Source organism: Podarcis tiliguerta (genome assembly GCF_965153285.1).
Source record: "Podarcis tiliguerta genome assembly, chromosome: 6".
Lineage (NCBI taxonomy): Eukaryota > Metazoa > Chordata > Lepidosauria > Squamata > Lacertidae > Podarcis > Podarcis tiliguerta.
In genome coordinates this window covers 23,629,569-23,651,389 of record NC_139539.1, presented here as the reverse complement: position 1 = coordinate 23,651,389, position 21,821 = coordinate 23,629,569, and the positions used below count along the sequence as shown (strand labels likewise).

Genomic DNA, 21,821 nt, shown 5'->3' with positions numbered 1-21,821 from the left:
TTCATGCTGAGCCTCTATTACAATTCTTCAGTCAAGGGGAAAGAGGACAGTCACGAATCACTGGTATATCAAGCAGGCAGCCTTTTAACAACAACTTTTTAAGCCAGTGGAGTTAGAAATACCAGTGTCCTCTCACACAGCACAAAATCAGCCCAATATGGAGGACTCTTGTGCCAGTTATATGATCCTCAAGAACAGGATAAAGAGGAAGACAGTCTGATGATGGGCATGTCAGCTATTACTTTTCTGCCATGAGAGCCTGATTCCTTTATCCTTTGCTTTATGCATATAATGGGGTCGGCCCCACTAGGCCTCATGGCAAGCCAATGTTGTTACATGGGAGCATACAGCTGAACTACTATGATGCTTCTTCACCCTTGGGAATCCTTTGATTGCTTCACCTCTTGTAGGATTGAACTCGCTGTAGTCAGAGAAGAGTCTCACTGTACATCCACAGGGGAAGAGTTAAGAGATTCCATCATCCTGTATTCTAATTCCAAATCAGTTAGCTGAATGCTGTTGCAAATTATCTGGAAATAGCGAAAGCCACACACAGGAGGATGCCGTTGGCAAATTCGGGGTACCCTTGAGGTTTGCAGAAGTGCAAGAAGACTTGGGCAGAGGAACTAAGAAGGAATAACTCCATCCCTCTCCAAAAATACCAAACAAACCCTGAATGTGCTCAATACCTGCAGACTGACAGTTGAGTGGGAATGGGATGGTGTGACTGGGTAAAGAGGATGGTGGAAAAGACTCAGAGAAATAAAAAGAAAGGTGTTTTGTTTTTTTAAGTATCCCCAGAGAAGGAAGTGAGATCTAATAGAACTCAAAACATTAATGCCATACTTTGTTGGAGATTGCACTTCTTCCTAAGGACAGAGCTGGAGCACATTCCTGAGTGTGATAGCTCCCCCTACTGGATTAGACAGGCAGCATCTTCAAGGCCTTTCACCTCCTCTCCAGGGGAAATTTTCCCTCCTTCCAGTCTGGCTCTTCCTGTGGTCTGCGATGGCTGGGTTTCTTAACTTAGCCTTTTCCTCTTCAATGTTCTCTTTCTACTGTTGGCCTATTTCCTTGGTGGTTTTGGTAGCTAATTCCTCCTCTCTTTGTTATTATGTTGTCATTTCGCATAGTATGTTGTCATTTCGCAGTTCCAGAGTCTACCTCTTTAAAGGAGCAAAAATTCCTGTGCTCTTCCTCTTTGAAAGCGAAACAGAAACCCAAACTTGGAGTACCTGACTTCATTCACTTCTGAAAAAACTTAGAACCAGACCCAACACTATTTTCATGCTAACTGATGTAAAGATGCTAGGTTAGGTTAGTGAATGTAAAGTAAAATTGTACTGCCCATAGTAAAATTTGGAGCCCAGTGTGTGACTTTGGTTACAGCCCTCCTCCTCCTGACCCCTGGCTTCCCCTGAAACACAAGGATGTTCAATAACTTGTTCGCAGGGTCATTATTTTGGCTGTGCATTGTATATTCACAGAGGGCCAACGCTGGGGAGGGATGTTCCTGGATCCCTTCTCTCTGAGGTAAGAGGAGTAGGCTGGTTGAGGGGTTGAGTGTCTGTAGGATGCCACCTCGTTTTTTCCTGTTTACTCATGGATTGCCTTCTCTGTTGTAGGTAAAGTTATGAAGCTCAGTCCCAAAGCAGAAGAAGTAGCAACGTTCTTTGCAAAAATGCTTGATCACGAATACACTACAAAGGACATCTTCAGGAAAAACTTCTTCAAAGACTGGAGAAAGGTATGGTCAAGGTTTTGGAAGGGTGGGAGTGTTTGGTTCCTTAGGTAGCTAAAGTAGGCATGCAGTTTGCCACTTGCCTGGACACCTGCTGAATTGTTGCTTTTACGGTGATAGCAGTTCTGCTTGCCTGGTGATAGCAGTGCTGCTTAATGCTTTGGTTAAGTTGAAATGGCTTGATTATTACTATTTTTTTACTTTGTGTGAAGCATTGTCCTAGAATGGCCACAAACTATTTGAAACAGCAAAATTTGTCTGTGTTTATCACAGGCACGCTCTACTTAAACTCTGTGGACCAGGAACCTTTTATTAACAGCTTTCCTGACTAGAATCAATCTGCCAAGTGATGAAGTATATTAAATAGGCTGTCACAGGTGACCCAGGATTGGCAGGCTGGCTGCGTTCTCTTCTGTTCATGTAACATGGAACAAGTATGATCAAAATAATGTATAATAGCTAGTGTAGTATCATTGGATGTCATCAGACCAGTTTTTCAACCATCTTTCACTGTTGTTGTGAAGATGAAATGCTTGGAGAGAAATACCATATTCTGCCTTTAGCTGCTTTGAGGAAATCATTTCTCAGCCTAGATACCTCATAGCATTGTTCAGATAAACTGAGAGAGCTTCCTATACAGTGGTACCCCGCAAGATGAATGCCTCGCAAGACGAAAAACTCGCTAGACGAAAGGTTTTTCTGTTTTCTGAGTTGCTTCGCAAGACGAATTTCCCTATGGGCTTGCTTCGCAAGACGAAAACGTCTTGCGCCCTTTTTTTTTTTTAAACCGCCAATGCATTCCTATGGGAAACCGTCAATACACATTGGTGCTTCGCAAGATGAAAAAACTCATAGAACGAAAATACTCGCAGAACGAATTAATTTCGTCTTGCGGGGCACCACTGTATTTCACTCTGGACTCCTAGGAGACAGGGATACTTCTGTAATAAACAATGCCTGCAGGAGCATTGTTCAAGTGCAATATTTGGCACCCTGAGAGTCTTAGCATTCTTTAAAAAAGCTTGAATATCAAATCCATCCTGGGCAATGCCTGGTGAAAAAAATAATAATTGGAGGGAAATTAAGAAGGGCTTCCCGAGTCCAGGCGTGTGACTGCACAGCAATCTGGAATTCTTCCTTGCCTCCCTCTCTCCATTCAGTTCTGCGCTCCCCATTCTGTCCCTGAAAGGGGTTTAAAATCAGGATTTCAAGCTCCCTTGGAAATAACATGAAATTATAGGAATATACTTGGCATACAGTCCCTGACTTCAGAGACTTCTTTGGTGTAGAATGTTGATAAAGTTTCATCTCTCAGCACTTGAGTATGGTTTGCTGAAGGATGCCTTCTTTCTTAATTAGATGATAATAACTCTCAAAGATGAAACCATGATGTTCTTCCATTCTGCATTTGGCCTTTTATAGGTTTATAGCTCTTGTTGTAACTTCACTGATCTTGTTGTAACTTCACTGATATGATAGCAGCATCCAAACTGACTTTACTGAAAACAAGGTGGAGTGCAGTTTCCTTTTTAAGCGTTTTACAGATTCAGATTTCTGTTTTGCAGGAAATGACCCATGAAGAAAAGAGTACCATCACCAGCCTCAGCAAGTGTGACTTTAACCATATGAGTCAGTATTTCAAAGCCCAGTCAGAAGCCAGAAAACAGATGACCAAGGAGGAAAAACAGGTAACTTGATTTAGAATTTGTTGTTGTTGTTTCAAGGTGCAACCAAAGGGTACAATCTAATATGATGGGTGCTAAATGGTGAATTAAGGAAGGGATTAAAGGCTGGCCCAGAGATAAGACTTCAGATAAATGAGAAGTGAGATAAATGAGCATGATAGCCATGTTCAAATATGTAAAAGGATGTCATATAGAGGAGGGAGAACGGTTGTTTTCTGCTGCTCCAGAGAAGTGGACACGGAGCAATGGATCCAAACTACAAGAAAGAAGATTCCACCTAAACATTAGGAAGAACTTCCTGACAGTAAGAGCTGTTCGACAGTGGAATTTGCTGCCAAGGAGTGTGGTGGAGTCTCCTTCTTTGGAGGTCTTTAAGCAGAGGCTTGACAACCATATGTCAGGAGTGCTCTGATGGTGTTTCCTGCTTGGCAGGGGGTTGGACTCGATGGCCCTTGTGGTCTATTCCAACTCTATGATTCTAAGTGTGGTTGAGATGAGCTAGTCATGGTGGAAGGATGGGATGCTGAAATACTGGGGATATTTCAAGTTATTTCTAAACTGTGTTGAGTAGCTCTGTGACTATTAACACTCTCAAGATCACAACCTCTTTCTTTCACTGTGCTTTGCTGTACTTGTAAAATGCCTCTTGCAGCACAACCTGGATGGAGCTAATGAATTTCTTGTAACTCTGGTTCTGAATAATTTATAGTGTGGTTTGGAGTGTGTTGTAATTTTTTTCTTTTTTTGTGGGCGTTTTGTTTTCCCCTAGAAAATTAAAGAGGAGAACGAGCGGTTATTAAAAGAATATGGCTATTGTATCATGGATAACCATAAGGAAAGAATTGCCAACTTTAAGATTGAGCCTCCGGGTCTCTTCAGAGGGCGTGGAAACCATCCCAAAATGGGCATGCTGAAGAGGCGGATAATGCCAGAAGACATCATCATCAATTGTAGCAAGTGAGCATGGAAGATTTCACACACTAGCTAGGAGTGACTTTTGGTTATAATGCGTAGCAGCTGTGTTCAGGCTTTTCGCTCCGGATAACCTTTCTGCCAAGTAGAATCTGTTGTTTTTTTGTAGAAACTTGTTACATAAGTGCAGCCCAAGAGTTGAAGTTCAGTACATACCACGTTAAGTTTCACTTGTGAACTTTTCACCGTAGTTCACAAACAACTGTCAAATCATTAGTTTGTTTCTTTTTAAAAAAGTATTGTGAACTGGCAAAACTCAAATGTTTGGATCTATTTATTTTTAAATATTAGTAGATGGTGGTGGTTGCATTTCCACCCTCCTTTTGCTTCGGGAAGCTCAAAGTGGCTTACTTTGAGACAAACAGGCATTCTACTGTTCAGCCTAAGACTTGGTTAGCTTTAGCAAATCACTTGCCTTATGTCACTTCAGACCAGTTTCCTAGCTCACAGACAGCATCGTATCTCTTCAACTTTAATAGATTGTGGAGGGTATAGCCCCATCCCAACTTGGTCCCTGGTATACTGTAATAACATGGGATCTCTCTTGCCCAATGTTTACTGTGTCAGACCTGTTGAAAAAAATCTGCAGTTCAGGACATGGTAGCTTCTTAACATACCTCAGCAGGGCTGTTTCAAAACATTACAGTGACTAAATTGCTTAGTAGTTTTTAACATGCCAATAAGCTTAAGATTGTAGTTTTTATTTGTAAGAATAGTGTAAGCCTTGTTTGCTTTAAAACCTTTAAGAATCTTAAAGCAGATATATACAAGAATTGATTTACACACTTGGTTTTTCTGATTGCCGGGCTTGAGGCCTATAAATATCTGGCGAATCTAGACAGTTCGTATTGTGACTTTCATTTCAATTAATGGTTCCAGCTTTGATTATCTGAATTAAACTGAATAAATTATTTCGTGGTTGTATTTTGCTGTTATTCACGGTTTTTAGTCTTTTCAGTTTTGAAATCATTGTTGTGTTCTTGTTTCCCCACCCCCTTGTACAGAGATTCAAAAGTTCCTCCACCTCCCCCTGGACATAAATGGAAAGAGGTCCGGCATGATAACAAGGTGACCTGGTTGGTGTCATGGACAGAGAACATCCAAGGATCTATTAAGTACATCATGTTGAATCCCAGTTCTAGAATCAAGGTGATAGTTTGTCTGAAAACTTGCAAGCTACTTCTGACATGCCCAATGCTCTGTATCATAGGAATCTGCCCTGTACTGCTCCATCTAGTTCGGCAGCATCTACACTGACTGCAAGCAGCTCTCCAGGATTTCAGACGGGAGTCTTTCCCAGCCCTTCCTGGAGATGCTGGAATTGAACCAGGGACTACTGAACTACTGACCGTTCCTAAGGAATCGATGTGTCATTAAATGGAAGATCCAAAGAGTACTTCTTTACTTTTTTGCGACTCTGCTGCCAGCTTAGTGGGTCTTTAAAACTTCTTAACCCCTTAGGCACTTCTGAAATAGGCAGTAACGTTTAAGTCGAATAATGTCTGTACGGTGGCAATGAGGGAATCTTGGGAAAGTGTTCTTGAAATATGCTCCATCTCCAAACTGGAGCCTTTATGCTTTGGAGCAGGTCATCATGTTGTTCCTTGTGATTGCCTCTGCAGGGTGAGAAGGACTGGCAGAAATATGAGACTGCTAGGAGACTGAAGAAATGTGTAGATAAGATTCGAAATAATTATCGAGAAGACTGGAAGTCCAAAGAGATGAAAGTGCGGCAGAGGGCGGTTGCGCTGTACTTCATTGACAAAGTGAGAATCTGTCACTTTTCCAGTTCCTTCCTTTTTTTTATTTTATTGCCTAGGCAGGGCTTCTCAGCCTAGACTTGTTGAAGCATTGGTTTGAAACTGATAAGCTTCTAAGCACAACGGTACTAAATGTGCTGGAGAGATGTTTGAAGTAGGTGCCAATGGAATTGAATAATCCAGAAATATTTCTAAAGCAGAGATGGGAAGTTTTCCTTGGCAAATGCACTGCTTTTGTGATTGCTTAACTATGAGCTGAATGAGTACGGGTAAAATTCTGCCCAATTTTCTCTGGACGCCTCTGCATATGTACATACATGCACACACAATTTACTTTTTGCAATGCTGTTAAGAGGTGGCAGCCAAAGTGGGCAGATCTATTCTGGAATCAAATGATGATAAATGGATTTTTGCTGCAACATCAGTGGTAAAATTGGCACTAACTTACCTATAAGCACTGCCCCGTATTAGCTCATTAAGGCATGTGGACGGCACACAGACAGGCCCCCAGTCACCTAAGCAAATAGATAACATGGGACCAAGCCTAGTGTATTCTTTCAGTTTCATTTACAAATGCTATAATCTCAGCTCTGGAGTTTAAACTGATAGCTTCTTAGCACAAGGAATCCTGAAGCAGCTTCTTACTGGCTAACCAATGGGGTTAAAAATGCCTCCTGTTTTGAATGCTATTTGTGACATCTCTTCTCTCTTTCATTGTTTCATATTTGCAGCTTGCTCTGAGAGCTGGTAATGAGAAAGAGGAAGGGGAGACAGCTGACACAGTGGGCTGCTGCTCCCTCCGTGTAGAACATATTAATTTGCATCCAGAGTTGGATGGCCAGGAATACGTGGTAGAATTTGACTTCCTTGGAAAGGATTCCATACGATACTACAACAAAGTCCCCGTTGAGAAAAGGGTAAGATTTTTTTCTTGTGGACTTAACATTTAATGAAAGGGAGTCTGAAAAGTCGTCTTACTGAATCGTCTTTCTTCTGGTGAGTCTTTAGATCTCACCTTGAGTAAGTACAGTGTCCATCTGGACATAAATATTTCACATCTTGGAGTCATAGAAATGTAGATTTGGATGGGACCACAAGGATCATCTAGTCCAACCCCCTGCAATGCAGGAATTGTTTTGCCCAAAGACCCACAACCCTGAGATTAAGAGTCTCATGCTCTTACCAGCTGCATCTAAGCAAGGAGGTTCCATTTAACCATCATGGTGAATGGATCCTTCTTTAATTTTCTTTTTCTTCACTGTCTCCATAGTGTTAATTGTTTTTATAAAGTTCTGTAGCTCTCCCTGCCCCCCCAAAATCATCTCTACCTTAGTGCTTTCAGCCTATTCTTATTGGGAAGGCACCCCAGTTCTTTGATTTACCTCTTCAGTCAGGAAAATATTTGTTGCTTCTTCCCCCCCCCCCCCACACACTGATGAATAGTGGTCTACGTACTCCCATCCTTTGTTTGCAGGATCCACCAACACACTTCCTGTAGGCCAGTAGAGAACAGTGTTCCTTCAGCATTGTGTACATGGAAGCATGGACATGTGAATTAGTGAGGAGCATGTTATACCGCCATCAAGTTGAGATGATGTCCACCCAGTTTCTTTTTTTCATGCTGTAACAGTCTTCTTCTCTCCCATTCATTTGCCTTGTAGGTTTTTAAGAATCTTCAGTTGTTCATGGAAAACAAACAGCCTGAAGATGACCTCTTTGATAGACTTAATGTGAGTGCCTTCCATACCTGGTACTTGAGAGTTAATCATAAATGATAACCTTGGCTAGATTTTTTTAATTGGAATTCTTGCTGTGATTATGGTTCCCTTTCCACTGGCTTGGGAAAGGGTGCAATTTTTAACAGGCTGCTTATGGTGCAGGCAGTTTTGTATTTAACAGAAGAGTTCATGGAACTGAAATCTGCCCTCGTAGAAACCGTAATGTAGCAGCAGCTTGAGAGAAGGATGTGTGATACAGTACTGCTGGCTTGTTTCTGTTTCTCTATTTTAATTTGGGGTTTGGTTTTAGTGTTGCATCACAATTGATTGCATTCCTCTTTCGTTTATCCTATAAGCTGCCCTGAGAACTTTTTGTTATAGGGTGCCCTGTAAAGATTGAAAACCCATAAAAAATGTGTAACACAAGCTCCATTGTTTACCATCGGGCTTTTGGGCTTCCACTCCTATCAGCCCCAGCTAGCATGGCTCATGGTCAGAGATGATGGGAGCTGGCTGTAGTCCAAAGAGGGCCAGAGGATTGTTATTCCCAGCTTACCAGTTCACTAAATCCGCTTTCAGGCATTCATTCTGGGAACACTGAGTATACTAGTGGGGCTGGCGGGTGGGCAGAAAGAGGCTCCACCTCTGATCTACATGGATCTGAAGAGAAAACTCTAATCCAGGCATCCCCAAACTCAACCCTCCAGCTGTTTTGGGACTACAACTCCCATCATCCCTAGCTAATAGGACCAGTGGTCAGGGAGTTGTAGTCCCAAAACAGCTGGAGGGCCAAGTTTGGGGATTCCTGCTCCAATGAATGCATATAGATGGAGGCAGAAACACTTTCCCATGATCTCCCCAGCCACCAAGAATTCATAAGTCCCTAAGTAAGAGTTGGAGAAATGCATTGCTCTTGGAGGAGAAATCCAAAAGGTTCACCACACGTTAAATGCCTGACATCATATGGTATTGGGTGGATCCATGCTTTCCGGAAAGCAGCAGGGATCTGGTTCTGTTCCAGAGCTCCTGAGTGCAACAATGTCAGCAGTGCCAAATTTAAACAGTGCTGAAGTAAGCTGCCAAAAAATGTGCACTCCCAGTTGTTCCTTGACAGCTGCCTCTTCTGATACACATGTGTCATCAGGGGAGTGACAAGGAGGTGTGACCTGCCAAAGATGGCCATGTGGACCAAATTGGCTCACCTGGTAGGCTTAATTTGACACACAGGCTGCAGGTGGTCTTCCCTCCCCCCCCCCCAAAAAAAAATCAATTCTGGAAAGGGTTTAAGACTAGCTTGAAAAGATGAGTTTGTCCCTCTTGGAATTTAGTTGGAGTATATTTGTCACATGAAAAGGAAATGTGTATTTCTTGTACAAAATACCCCAGCCTCCCTAACTGCAGACTCTACCTTTTTGTTGCTGTAGTAGTAGTAGTAGTAGTATCTGCTTCCATGCTGTGCCCACCACCATTTTCCCCAGTTGTATCTGTCGCTTCTGCTGAGCTCATAAGTGACCTGCCAGATGCCTATGGAAAGCCCAGATGCAGGATCTGAGTGCAGCAGAGCCCTTCTCGCTTGTGATTTGCAGCAACTGGTATTCAGAGGCATACTTCCTTGGACAGCAGAGGCAGAACATATCCATGGTGGCTACCAGCCACTGATAGGCTCATCCTCCCACTTCCCATCTCCTCAAATTACGAGAGTAAGGAGGGTGCACAGGTTGAGGTGTTCTGCTGATGGATGCTGGAATTAATTCAATCCTCCTCCTTTATTTCTTCCCCTTAGACTAGCATCTTAAATAAGCATCTTCAAGACCTTATGGAAGGACTTACAGCCAAGGTATTTCGAACGTATAATGCCTCCATTACGCTACAGCAGCAGCTAAAGGAGCTCACAACTGGTAAGTACTTTTTGGATTAGCACACCTCATGCTTTTCTGCTTCTGTGTTGATTGTAACATCGATCCAAATGCAGGCTTAAGAGCCACTGGCTGGAAATTACTTGGGCTTCTCCACAGTTTCATGTTCTGTTCGGAGGCAATTATTTTTGAACCACATTGAACAAAGTTCCAAAGTGGCTGTTGTGGCTAGCTGACCTTCTGAAGAGGAAGGAACTGAAATCTGTGGCTTTCAACGTCCATTTCGGATTTGAAATGTGCCCAGCAGTACCTTGAATTAGGTCAGAGGCAGCTTGTCAGCCAGTGCCAAGTGGCGAAGAATGTCAAAGGAGACCACAGAATTCTTAAAACAACTGTGGTTTCCAAGAGATCTTCAAAGGTGTATTGAAACATTTCAAATAGGAACGGTGTCTGTGACTTGCCTTTGCTAACCTGGTGCCCTCCAAATGTTTTGGACTACAACTTCTAGGAAGCTGTACAAAACATCTGGATGGCATCAGGTTGACAAAGGCTGCCCTAAATTAGCCAGGCCAGAGAGAAGACAGCTAGCCAGGACACTTGGTAAATCTCTAACAGCCTTCAAGGATTTATTTGGTTCCCTTAGACAAGGGATGTGGGTGGCGCTGTGGGTCTAGGACTTGAGCCTAGGACTTGCCGATTGGAAGGTCGGCGGTTCGAATCCCCGTGACGGGGTGAGCTCCCGTTGCTCGGTCCCTGCTCCTGCCAACCTAGCAGTTCGAAAGCATTTCAAAGTACAAGTAGATAACTAGGTACCACTCCGGCGGGAAGGTAAACAGCGTTTCCGTGCACTGCTCTGGTTCGCCAGAAGAGGCTTAGTCATCCTGGCCACATGACCTGGAAGCTGTATGCCTGCTCCCTCGGCCAATAAAGCGAGATGAGCGCCGCAACCCCAGAGTTGGCCACGACTGGACCTAATGGTCAGGGGTCTCTTTACCTAGTTCCCGAGAAAACCATTATAACGCATCTCCCACCACAGTGGATGTCTATAATATGCACCTCAATCAGATAATGTTCTGTCCACAATGAAGGCAGGCTTGACCCTGGGCTTCAAGGCTTTGCCTGATAAAGATGTTCTGTTTGTGTTGTCCATATAAATGGATGGTGTGCCGTTTTAAAATCCAGCAAGCCCAGGCTTGCCGAGAAGGAATGCAAGAGGCAAATAAAAGTTAGATCAGAGACCATGGATAACTATTGAAATACAAAGGGTTTAAACTGAATACTGGAGCTGATACACTAGAATACAAGTTGTAATCATTAGCATTTTCATAGCACTTTAAGGTGTTCAAGCCTGCATAAGGAATGTAGAAATCTGCTTTGCATCTACCCCCAGTATTACTCACTCCATGGTCTCAGGCAGAAACCTTTCCAATCACATGCTCTCTGATTCTGTTAAGGAGAGGTGCCAGGGATTGAACTTCAGATCCTTTACATGCAAAGTATATGTTCTGCCACTAAGCTGTGGACTCACCTTAAAAGAGCAAGTCTTTCTGTATGCAGTCATCCCTCTGAACTCCATTTCTCCCCTCTGTTGCCTGAGATGCTTAACTAGAGATGCTGAGGGCTGAACCTCAGACCTTCTGCGTGCAAAACTTGTTATTTACTATTAAGCTACAGCCCCCCATCCCATTATAAGCTTGATACAGATGGCTGAGAGCCAAGCTGCTAATTTCTCTTCCCCATGAAAAAGTGAAATTATCCAAGAAAGAGCTAGACTTTTCCATTTCACTTGTTCATTTTGAACTTTTCTAGCGGATGATAATGTCCCAGCAAAGATCCTGTCTTATAACCGTGCCAATAGAGCTGTTGCTATTCTCTGCAACCATCAGAGGGCGCCTCCAAAGACCTTTGAGAAATCCATGATGAATTTACAGAGCAAGGTAACTGACTGCTTCCTTTCGTTAAAACCCAAACCAAGACGTCGTTTGGCTACCTTTGTTACTTAGCTGACCTGTGTCAAGCTCTCCTCTAACTTCACTAGTGAAGCTTGTTTCTCTGATTTTTAGAAAGACAAACTTGCTTGATTTTATTACAGAAAATCATTCTTTAAATCCTTCCTGTTTCTGACTGAATTGCACATCAGGCAAGTTGCCTTTTAGTCCTGGAGAAGAAATATCCATAAAGCATCTCTAGTGGGGTCACAAAATGTACCATAATTATTATTTTTGCTCCTGACAGCTTTCTGGTGTTATGATGCATTTTCCCATCCTGATTTACTCACAGGACACTGGGCAAAATCCAGAGAGTCCCTTACATGGCCAGAAAGCATGTCTTTCAAATAAGGACAGTCTCCTTAACCTCCTGGCCCATTTCCCATGCTGCTTGAGAGGGACCACCAACTCCCAGGGACAGTTTTTTTGGGATTGTTCAGGAAGGGTGAAGGTGTGAAAGCCCCTTTGTGTGAGCAAAATTCTGCTCCTGGTTTTCTGGATCCTACCTGTATTTAGACACTCTTGGGGAAAGGAATAACTTGATTTAAAGAACAAGAGACTAAGCTAATGATACATATGCTTGGGCGCTTTCCTGAGGTTTCTCTGAGACATCATAAATATCAGTGCTGAAGAAAAGTTTCATAGTTGAATTTGAAAGCTTCTTGACCTCAGGGAAGACTTCCAGCTTGTCTGCACAAACTGCCAATCACATGGCAAAGCTGTATTTGGACTGTACCACTTGAGACCCACAGGTGGAGAAATCATTTGAGTGAATGTTTTTTCCAAGTTCCTTGCATTTAGAAAATTAAATAGGCAGGCAGAAAGTTCCAATCGTAGCAGTTTCTCTGATGTGCTCATTTTCTGTATCTACATTCCTGGAGAAAAGCTTGAAAGTGCAACTTTGCTCCCACCTGTAGCCTGAAGTGGTCAGATCCAAAAATTATTTTACTGTGTGATAAACTATTTGTGTGGCTCAGGCCTTATTTTTCTAAAGTATTCTGTGCAGATTTCTATAAAGGCTATGACTTTCTCATTATCTTGTGAACTTAAAGCAAGTTCAAAACAGATAACTCTTCCATGTCCATGGCTTGAGGATAATGGTGTGGTTTAACACAAAATTATCCACCTTCCTCCTCCACAAAATTGCAAGCCTATCTATATCGAGTATTTGATTATATTTTGCTTGTCTAAACCACCCTTTTACTTTTCAGGTTATTTCTGACAAAAACCCTGAGGTCATTTTGGTTAGGTTGGTTTACAGCCTGAATCTGTTTTATTAATCAGTGGGGTGTTCTTTTTGGCTTTCATAATATCTAACCTGGCTGCTTCAGTTGTTAGGACTGACAGCTTTGACAGAATGATAACGACTTGTTTGCCTTCACTCTCCCCCCCCCCTCCAACTCACCTGTCCCATTATTCTTAGCTGAGCTGAACAGTCTGTCAGTCACAGCTTAGGCGAATGGAGCTGCAAACCTGCAGCTTCAGATCATCTTACTTAGTTTGCCGCAGATCATACAGCTTCTGCTTTTCATTCCTTTAGAGCAGAGATGGGGGACCTGTGGCCCTACAAATGTTGCTGGGTTGGAACTGATGGGAGTTAGCATCCAAGAGCATCTGCAAAGCCATAGGTTCCCTGTCTCTGCTTTAGAACAAACCTATTATTGCTTGGGCTGAGAAAGTTTCCTGACGTGACATAGCACAGTGCATCTGAACCTTTAAATAGGCAGTGGGGATGATGGGAATTTTATTTGGAGGGTTCCATCTATATGGCTTCATGCACTTCGTCCCCAGTCACCCATTGACTATTTGTATTGCATACTTTGTTTCCTGAATTCCATTATTCCTATGAAGGGTTGCAAGCTCTGTTTTGTGTAATTGTACATGTGAATATTACCATAAACTTTTCCTGAGCCCTAGGTTCTCTTCTCCCCTGCCCTATATCTAATAAACTTGCAACTCGGCAGGGTCTTTTGAGGGGCCCTCTGCTCAGAGGATTCTCCTACCAACAGAAGCAAACTTGGCACCCCAGCCAGGGCTTCTCGTCTGACAGTGCGCACTGTTGGACTTGAGACACATCAGGTATTTCTTTGATAAAACCTTGAGTCTTCTGTGGTTGGCCTGAGAAGCATCCATCTAGGCCCAGAATGGGAGATCTGTGGGCCTCCAGATGTTGCTGGACTTAGGCTCCCCCATCCCATCATGCCTGAACTTTGGCCATGCTGCCTGGGGTTGATGGGAGCTGGGAGTCCATCAGCATCTAAAGGAGCACAGGTTCCCCACCCATGAGTTGTGTCTCCTGATTTATCCAGGCGTAACATGTGACTTGAATATTTCTATAGGCTATCCTCACCCTAGTGCCTCCTTCAGTTTAGTCCCTGCCATTGCCCAAAGATGACTTTTCCCCCTCATTTTCTTCTCTTCTCTGGCTTTAGGCTCAGGTTTACTCTTTTTTATTTCTTTCATATACTTTTTTCCCTTTGCCTTTGAAACTCAGCATTTGCCCATTCCTCTGCAGATCACGGCAAATGCAACATTGACATTATTGATGCTGCTGTACCAACATGGTTGCCTGCATTTATGTTCGCCCGGCTTTACATTTAGAGCTGTATGCATTTGTAAAGGCCTCCTTCAGAAGAAGCGTTCTTCAGAACATTCAGCCTCCACCTTAGAGGACCATATATATTTCTTCAGAACCTGCACTTAGATCTCACCTAGCCTCCCCATGTTGCTCTATCTCCCGTGGCAACCTAAGAAACAAATAATAGCTCACATACCATGAATGGGCTTTCTAGGCTGGTACAGGGTGACAGCTACTGCCACACCATTGTCTGCCATGATGGCTGCCTGATCTACTCTTTGCTTCAAGCTTAGTCATGGATCAAACTGCACAGAGGAGCTTGGGTGAGGAGATTATTCAAGTCACTTTTCCCTGCTTTGGGCAAATCAATAGAGACAGCCCTCTAAATGGAAATCTTCTTATGCCACTCACAGTAAGTGAATCAATGTTCCTTTCTAAGTGCGGTGCCATAAGTTTGGTATCTAAAGTCCTGGTAATCACTTCTGCAAGTTTGATCCTTGCATGCCTATCTGAAAATGTAAATCGCAGCCAGCTCTTCGGTGAAACTTTAGTCAAGGTAAAAAAAGGCTTTTTGGACACCCAGTGAAGTGTGTTGGACAGAGACACTGCCTTGGTATCTAGAACTCCAGTGGAGACAAAAGTCTACCAGCTGTTTGCAGCTTGTCAGCTCCACACCTTCCATCTCCTGCTTTCTGTTTGTGTTTTGCCTTCCCTAGATTGATGCCAAGAAGGAACAGCTGGCTGATGCCAAAAGAGAACTGAAAAGCGCCAAAGCCGATGCCAAGGTCCGGAGGGATGAGAAATCTAAAAAGTAAGTCACCTTGCTGTGACACTCACGTGTATCCAAACACTTCTGCATGGCGTTCAGGGAAACCAACTTTGCTCAGAATGAGATTTATGTTCAAAGGGCTCACCTTGTCACTGAGATGGTACTATATGAAGGGAAGAAAAAAACCTCTTTACTTACTGCCTAATTTTATATATCTCTACCATATCACCCCTTACTTGTCAGAAAAAAAACCTTTATCACACAGTGTGTAGTGGCTACCACAGTATGTAGTTTTTAGACTGCTTTAAAAAGAGAATCAATAAATTCATGCCTGTCGTGAAAAAAAGCTATCTGGCTTCTAGTGCCTTTCTTCAGGATCAGAGACCACATGCCTCTGAATACCAATAACTGTGGAGCAACTGAGGGAGAGGGTTGTTGTGTTCATGGCCTGCTTATGGGCTCCCCAGAGGCATCTGGCTGAGCACTGTGGGAAACAGAATATTGGACTAGATTAGCCTTTGGTCACACCTAGCAGGTCTGTTCAGGTGTTCTTCATTCCAATAGAAAGAAAAGCCATTCATAGTTCCCACCTGAAAAAAAGTATCTCCTTGCCCCTCACAGGACCGTAGAAAGTAAGAAGAAAGCAGTACAAAGGGTTGCAGAACAGCTGATGAAATTGGAGGTCCAAGCTACAGATCGGGAGGAAAACAAGCAGATTGCCTTGGGGACCTCCAAACTAAATTATCTGGATCCTAGGATTTCTGTTGCCTGGTAAGCTCTTGCCTGCTGGGGAAGAAAGAGCAGCCTCCATCCTCTTGCCTTGCTTCAGTCTTTGAAAGGAAAAGAGGCATTGGTTCTGCTGGGATGCACTTTTGTAGTTGTTTGGCCGTACACACCTCTTGCTGTTCATCCTTTTTATTCCTCTCTCTCTCTCTCTCTCTCCCCCTCCCTCCAGGTGCAAGAAATTTGGAATACCTATAGAGAAGATCTATAACAAAACCCAACGGGAGAAATTTGCCTGGGCAATTGACATGGCAGATGAAGACTTTGAGTTCTAACCTGATTTTAATGGGCTGAATCTTATGAATGAGAAGGGGAATAGCCTGGTTTTAGGGAGATTGATAAAACTGTGAGCCTTACTTGTCCTTTATATTTGGGGGAGGGGAGGGGGGTGTCGGGAGGGGAAAGCGAGTGTCTGATGAAATACCCAACATCTTTGAGAAAAGATAGGCCTGGAAATATTATAGAGTTGCTGAGCCAGTTGTCCTATGGACAACTTATTTAAACCTGTTTCAGAAACCCAAATTCTAGCTGTATGGTTTGTGTTTTTGTCTCTGGAGGGGGAGGACAAGTGGATGGGGGAATTTGTTAACCTTCTGCCAGGCAAATTCACCATTACACTGAGGAGCTTGGAAATCATTAGCTACTGTATACAGAATCCAATGAGATATTGGTGTGTTTTTACAGTTAGGGTTTTGCAATAACTTCTATATTTTAATAGAAAATGGATTCCCTTAATTTCCCGCCCCATCTCCCTCAATTAATTTAACACAACTGAAGCCCTCTCAGCACACTGGCTCTGGCCACAACAGTCATCATGGAAACACCCAGTTGTTTTCATTTTTACTTGCCACCATCATGGTATTGAAAACCTATAATAAAAATACAACATCTCTTCAAAGCAAAGCATGATGGGAAGATCCTTCCTGACTTGAGTGTTATTTTCTTTTTCTTTCTTTTTTTGTTAATGTGAATTTTTACTACTTTTAATTATTTTAAAATATTTAAGCTTTTTTTTCTTCTTGATCTTAAAGATCATGTAGATTTGCAGGGGGTAGGAAGGAATGGGCTGGGGAGGGTTGATGCATTATGAGTACAAATAAATTGGTAACAAAATGTTTTCCCATCATACTTTGTTCTGAGTACATAATATATATATATAGATATATATATATCAGGAATATCCACATTTGTGGGTTTTGTTTTGCTTTTTTTGGCAGGGTTGTTTTTCTTTTCTCCCTCCTTTTTTTAAAAAAAGAAAACTCCACCCTCCTCTCTTTTACTTGAAAGATTTTATTGTGTAAAAAGAACTTTCACAGGTCAATAAAATTTTGAGGGAAGCGAGCTTTGGTCCAAAAAAAAAAAAAAAAAGGAAAAATAATCAAGATCTTAGGTCTTTTTATTTTTTTTCTTTTGTAATTGTGTACAAAAACTTTAAAAAAAATTAAAGCAGAATTTTAATGTGAAACCTTTTTTGCTATAATCCATTAGTTTTAGAGGCATTGTTAGCTTAGTGTGGTGCAAAAACAAGTTTCCCGCAGTCTTTCCTCAACAAGTATCTTCTATTTTTATCATGAATCCCCTTTTAATCAACTGTAGGTTATTTAAAATAAATTCCTACAACTTAACGCAATGCCAGCATCTGTGTGTTCTTGTACCCAGAGAGCTGAATGGCTGGCTGCAGGCCAATAGCTGTCAGGAGATGCTTTGGGGAAGGATGTGGGGTGTGGAGGCGCTCTAGGATGAAATGCCCAAGGAACTGTGGACCGGAGGCACAGTCAAGATTCTATGTGGCCTTCTACACCATAGACATTGGCAGCCAAATAGTAGATTGCCAGTTCTCTGGGTATTTTTGTACAGTGCCTTGCATGTTGGATCCTACATATATATCAAGTTATCTAGGGGCAGCCTGAACAAATCCACAGCCAGAACAATTTTTTCATGGCTGGTTCTTGGCACTCTTCTCTAGAAACAAACAAGGACAATTGTTTAGGAAGGAAGCGCTGTATTCTTTAAGATGACTATAGCTATACTTTTTATGGAGATCAGACCATTTGCTTTCTTGACTTGGAGAGCCTCAGAATCCTGCATCTTCCATGTGTCTTGCTTTCAAGAGTTTGGAGAGCAAAGGCATTCTCCAACATGAACTCAACGCTAGTCAACCTGCTTTGACAGAGTTGACTGGTATGTCATCTTGTGCCTTTGTACAAAAGACAGGACACATGTTCACTTTTCTTAAACTGGCACTTATGGCCTGCATCAAGAATTGGGTATGCTTGAAACCACAAGAAATTGGAGCCTCAAAACCACCAATATTCAAAGGTATGGATAATTGGAAACACTAGCCATACACATCTAACCACACATAGCTGTCCAATCCTGGGTAGCACTCAGTTTGCTGTATTACAGGTGCTAATCTGCATTCTAGGACCATTGACCTTGCTGCTGTTTGGCACTACCACTCCAAATGAATCAGGCATGCCAGCAGCCCCTAGGGCCTTTTTAAATCCCCATTTGAGGTTGGTTTATCTTAAATTTGCACATTCAAACCAGATACTGAAATGAATGTTTCAGAATCACAGATAATGTAAACAGGTAAAGGTAAGGAGACTCGTATGTATTCTGTATACCTGCCTCACCTTCCTACAAATTCCATTTACATAGCAAGAAAATACTGGCCCTGTGAACAGAATAAATTTTTTATACAAGTGTTTTTATGCATGCATGCTCGGTTTGATCATTTTGCTTGTTAGTCAGAATTTCATAAAAGGCCTAGAGTAGCCTTCTCTAGGACAATTGAAGGAGAAACTATAGACAGGAGATCTGTCCACCTCTTAACCACTGGAACTGGTTTGCTTTGATGCCTTTTAATAAAGGGTTCAGTATATGCTCCTTAGCAGTAATCTTTACAACATTTGGATAAGGTAAGTCAATACTTCCATGCTGTAGATGAGAAGTTATTTTAAGCCTTATTGGGGTGTTCTCCCACAAAACAACAAGGGTTCCAAATCACATAGGAAATTTAGATGCATATAGCTCAAACCTTCCTCCTCCCAACACATAGAAGGGGCACAGCAGAGGTGGCGAGCTCAGCAAATGTGGGCAAGTCTCTTTCAATCATTTTGTAATTGTGAGGCATCCGGACAGGGCTATAGCGCTTTGCCTGAAGCCACTCAGCCAGTGACTTCACAGCTCATGCACTTATCCACTGCTGTGCCAGATTTCACTTGGTACAGCATGATGAATATATTCTATCACTGTGGTTACTCATCACATTGCCCAATGGGCTAGCAAGTGGAATTGCACCTTTATGCAATGCAAGTAGAAACCTCAAGTTGCTGGCATGGAGCTTTGGACTGAACGGAGCAGTTGACATGGTTTATATTTGGGTAATTCAGTAGCGATAGTGAATGTCCAGGGATGGATGGAGTTGGAGTGCATCAGCTCCCCATCACTCCAGCAGCTTTAGGCAAGGTGCTGTGCTCATCCCTCTGTTTCTAATGGGGAATTTCTTCCCAGTTAGCTTGAATCTAACCACTGCATTAGAAGCATTTAGGAAGGTTTCTGCCTAGCTGTGTCTTTCCCACAATAATACCTTCAAAAATCTCCTTTGGGAGATCCCCCTTCCCACCTCTTTTAACTTTAGTGGTAAAATTGGTGAGAGCAGCAAATATGTAAGTTCCCTGAAAACAGCCTTATGTCTCTGAAGTTGTAACAATGTTGCCTATTATAAACACATTTTCTATTTTTACATGTTCTCCCCCACTGACTCCAACCGCATCCCATCTTAATCAGATGCGTTAGATTATTCTGTGCCTGAAGTTATTGACAGGAAGCTCAGAACAAGCCTGTAATCCCAGGGGAGAGTGTTTCCCACCAGGGGTTCCCTCCTCCTTTTGTCTGCATTTAAGGCAAGTAGGAAATCCATCTGTTTCAAGGCCTCTTGATACAGTGATGCATTGGCCCTTGGTGGAAACAATGCTGCCAAATGAGAGATAGCAACAGTCTTGGAGAATCTATTCCATAAATAGTTAAGAACCAGCAGCTTCTCTAGCTTCAGATCCATGAAGTTGTTTCCCCATCATTTTGCAGTGTAGAAATGCATCTCTTCTCATCCAGTCATTTAAATAAGGTCAGAGTGCTCAACAGTCTTTTAGATACGTTTGTTGTATTTTGACATTGCTTGCGATGTTTTCTGAGCCCACTCGGGTGGTGCACAAAAGTTTCCCAAGCTCTTAACATTTGACAAAAATCCTGAATCTAAACATTCCATGTTGACATTTGATATTTCTGCATCTGGTTTTGCGTGTGCGCGCTTTGTAGTGCTTCCGTAATTGTGTTTAAGTTAGGCACAAAGTTTGCCATTAGAATGGTGGGTATTGACATGCATACACATTTCCCTGTCCAAAGCTGACCACAAAACAAAAATCACTTTCTACAGCATACAAAAAAACTCCATAATATGCACCTAGCCTTGCCTAGACTACTTCTAGTTGGCATCCAGCGGAGTCAACAGGGTTGGATTTGGCCCCAAGGACTCAAATGCAGCTTAGACGTGGAGTTCACTGTCCCTACATTGCATATGAGCATAGGAACCAGCCTTATACCTTCAAACTCTGCACCCATGGTGAAGGGCTGCTAAGTCATGATAGAGCATCTGCTTTGTATGTGGGAAGTCTACTGTTCAATCCCCACCCTCTCCAGGACTAGGAATATTCCCCAGGCAAACCACTGCCAGTCACTAGAGGTGGCAGTGAACTTGATGTACCAAAGGTCTGAAGGCCACTTGATTGGCTACCTGGCAGCAGTGGTCCAAGGTTCCACTTTTTCACATCCCTACCTAGACTAGCTGGCTACTGAATGTGGGACTTTCTGTAGGCAAATCATGTGCTCTACCATTGAACTACGGTTCTTGCCCAACTAAAGGTAGGGGAGAGAGCATGGAGAAAGTGTACGCAGGCCTGGCAGCCTTGAAAAATACAAGTATGCATGCTAGCAATTTAGCTGCTGCTCAGGCAGTCTTTCAGAAGTTCACCCTGCCCTTGAGCAATAAATTGGAGCCAAGATCAGATCAGATCAGTACCCGCAGCTATCCAGATGCCCTGATGATGGTAGGTACAGGAGAGTAAGGAACTTGGTTTTCCATTGCCCTTGCTGCACCCTTGAGTTCCTGTGATGATAAGTACAGCAAGAGGGCTGAATCACTGCCTTCACCGCCATTCATTTGAATATCCAGCATATCCCTGAAGACACTGTAGCTCAGTTTTCACCAATGTGCTGTCCTCCAGGTTTCTTTTGGACCACAACTCCCAACCAGTGTCTGTTTGGTCAGCCTGCTGAGAATCCAGAATATTTGGAGGGCACCATGTTGGCAAAGGCTGATGCTTCAGCTGTACACAATAAGATTTGGGGGGGGGGGTGATACAGATGGCTCCTCCATCAACAGTGTTTTCATACATGCATTGCTTCCCTGTGTTTCTTCACCTTTGAAAAGGTCTCCCTATATGCCTGAGAACATTGGCTGGATATAAAATGACTGTTCAAGACCTAGAGAAGATAAATGCCTGAACTTGTACAGAGAACATTCCAAATTATCAAAACAAATGGGCTATGTACCAGTGCAGTGCTGGGTTCACACTGTCAGGAAGATCATTTGCTCACGAAATTCCATCTGATGTAACCAACAATGGGAGCTCCAGACATTCATGGAGCTTCTAGTTGGCATGATGTATCTGCACATTCATAATTTTTGTGTGGGCACACAATTGATTATTCATAAAACAATTTGATGGAGTCTAATAGCTAAGCATTCCAAAATTCTCCTGTAGCAAGGAGATAATATGGTCCCAGGGTGTGGTCTATAGGTGGCGTGGTGCTACCACCTTGCTGGAGCTGAGCAGGTCAGGCTGGTCAATGCCTGGCTGGGAGGCAGACTTCCTGGACTGCATGTATTGGGTTTCACAATGGAAGAAAG

The 21,821-nt window shown here is 42.8% G+C and overlaps 1 protein-coding gene across 1 annotated transcript in view; it reads left to right on the top strand.

Annotated features, from left to right (window-relative positions):
* Positions 1 to 18,564, top strand: part of TOP1 (DNA topoisomerase I) — a 71,812-nt gene extending 53,248 nt beyond the window's left edge. The window contains exons 10-21 of the mRNA XM_083446863.1: positions 1,626 to 1,747; positions 3,307 to 3,429; positions 4,196 to 4,383; positions 5,403 to 5,547; positions 6,021 to 6,164; positions 6,890 to 7,075; positions 7,820 to 7,888; positions 9,660 to 9,774; positions 11,542 to 11,669; positions 15,015 to 15,109; positions 15,689 to 15,838; positions 16,023 to 18,564. Of these exons, the coding sequence (XP_083302989.1) occupies positions 1,626 to 1,747; positions 3,307 to 3,429; positions 4,196 to 4,383; positions 5,403 to 5,547; positions 6,021 to 6,164; positions 6,890 to 7,075; positions 7,820 to 7,888; positions 9,660 to 9,774; positions 11,542 to 11,669; positions 15,015 to 15,109; positions 15,689 to 15,838; positions 16,023 to 16,125 (1,568 nt within the window). The 3' untranslated portion in view covers positions 16,126 to 18,564. The remainder of the gene's footprint in view (positions 1 to 1,625; positions 1,748 to 3,306; positions 3,430 to 4,195; positions 4,384 to 5,402; positions 5,548 to 6,020; positions 6,165 to 6,889; positions 7,076 to 7,819; positions 7,889 to 9,659; positions 9,775 to 11,541; positions 11,670 to 15,014; positions 15,110 to 15,688; positions 15,839 to 16,022) is intronic.
* The last annotated feature ends 3,257 nt before the right edge of the window (positions 18,565 to 21,821 follow it).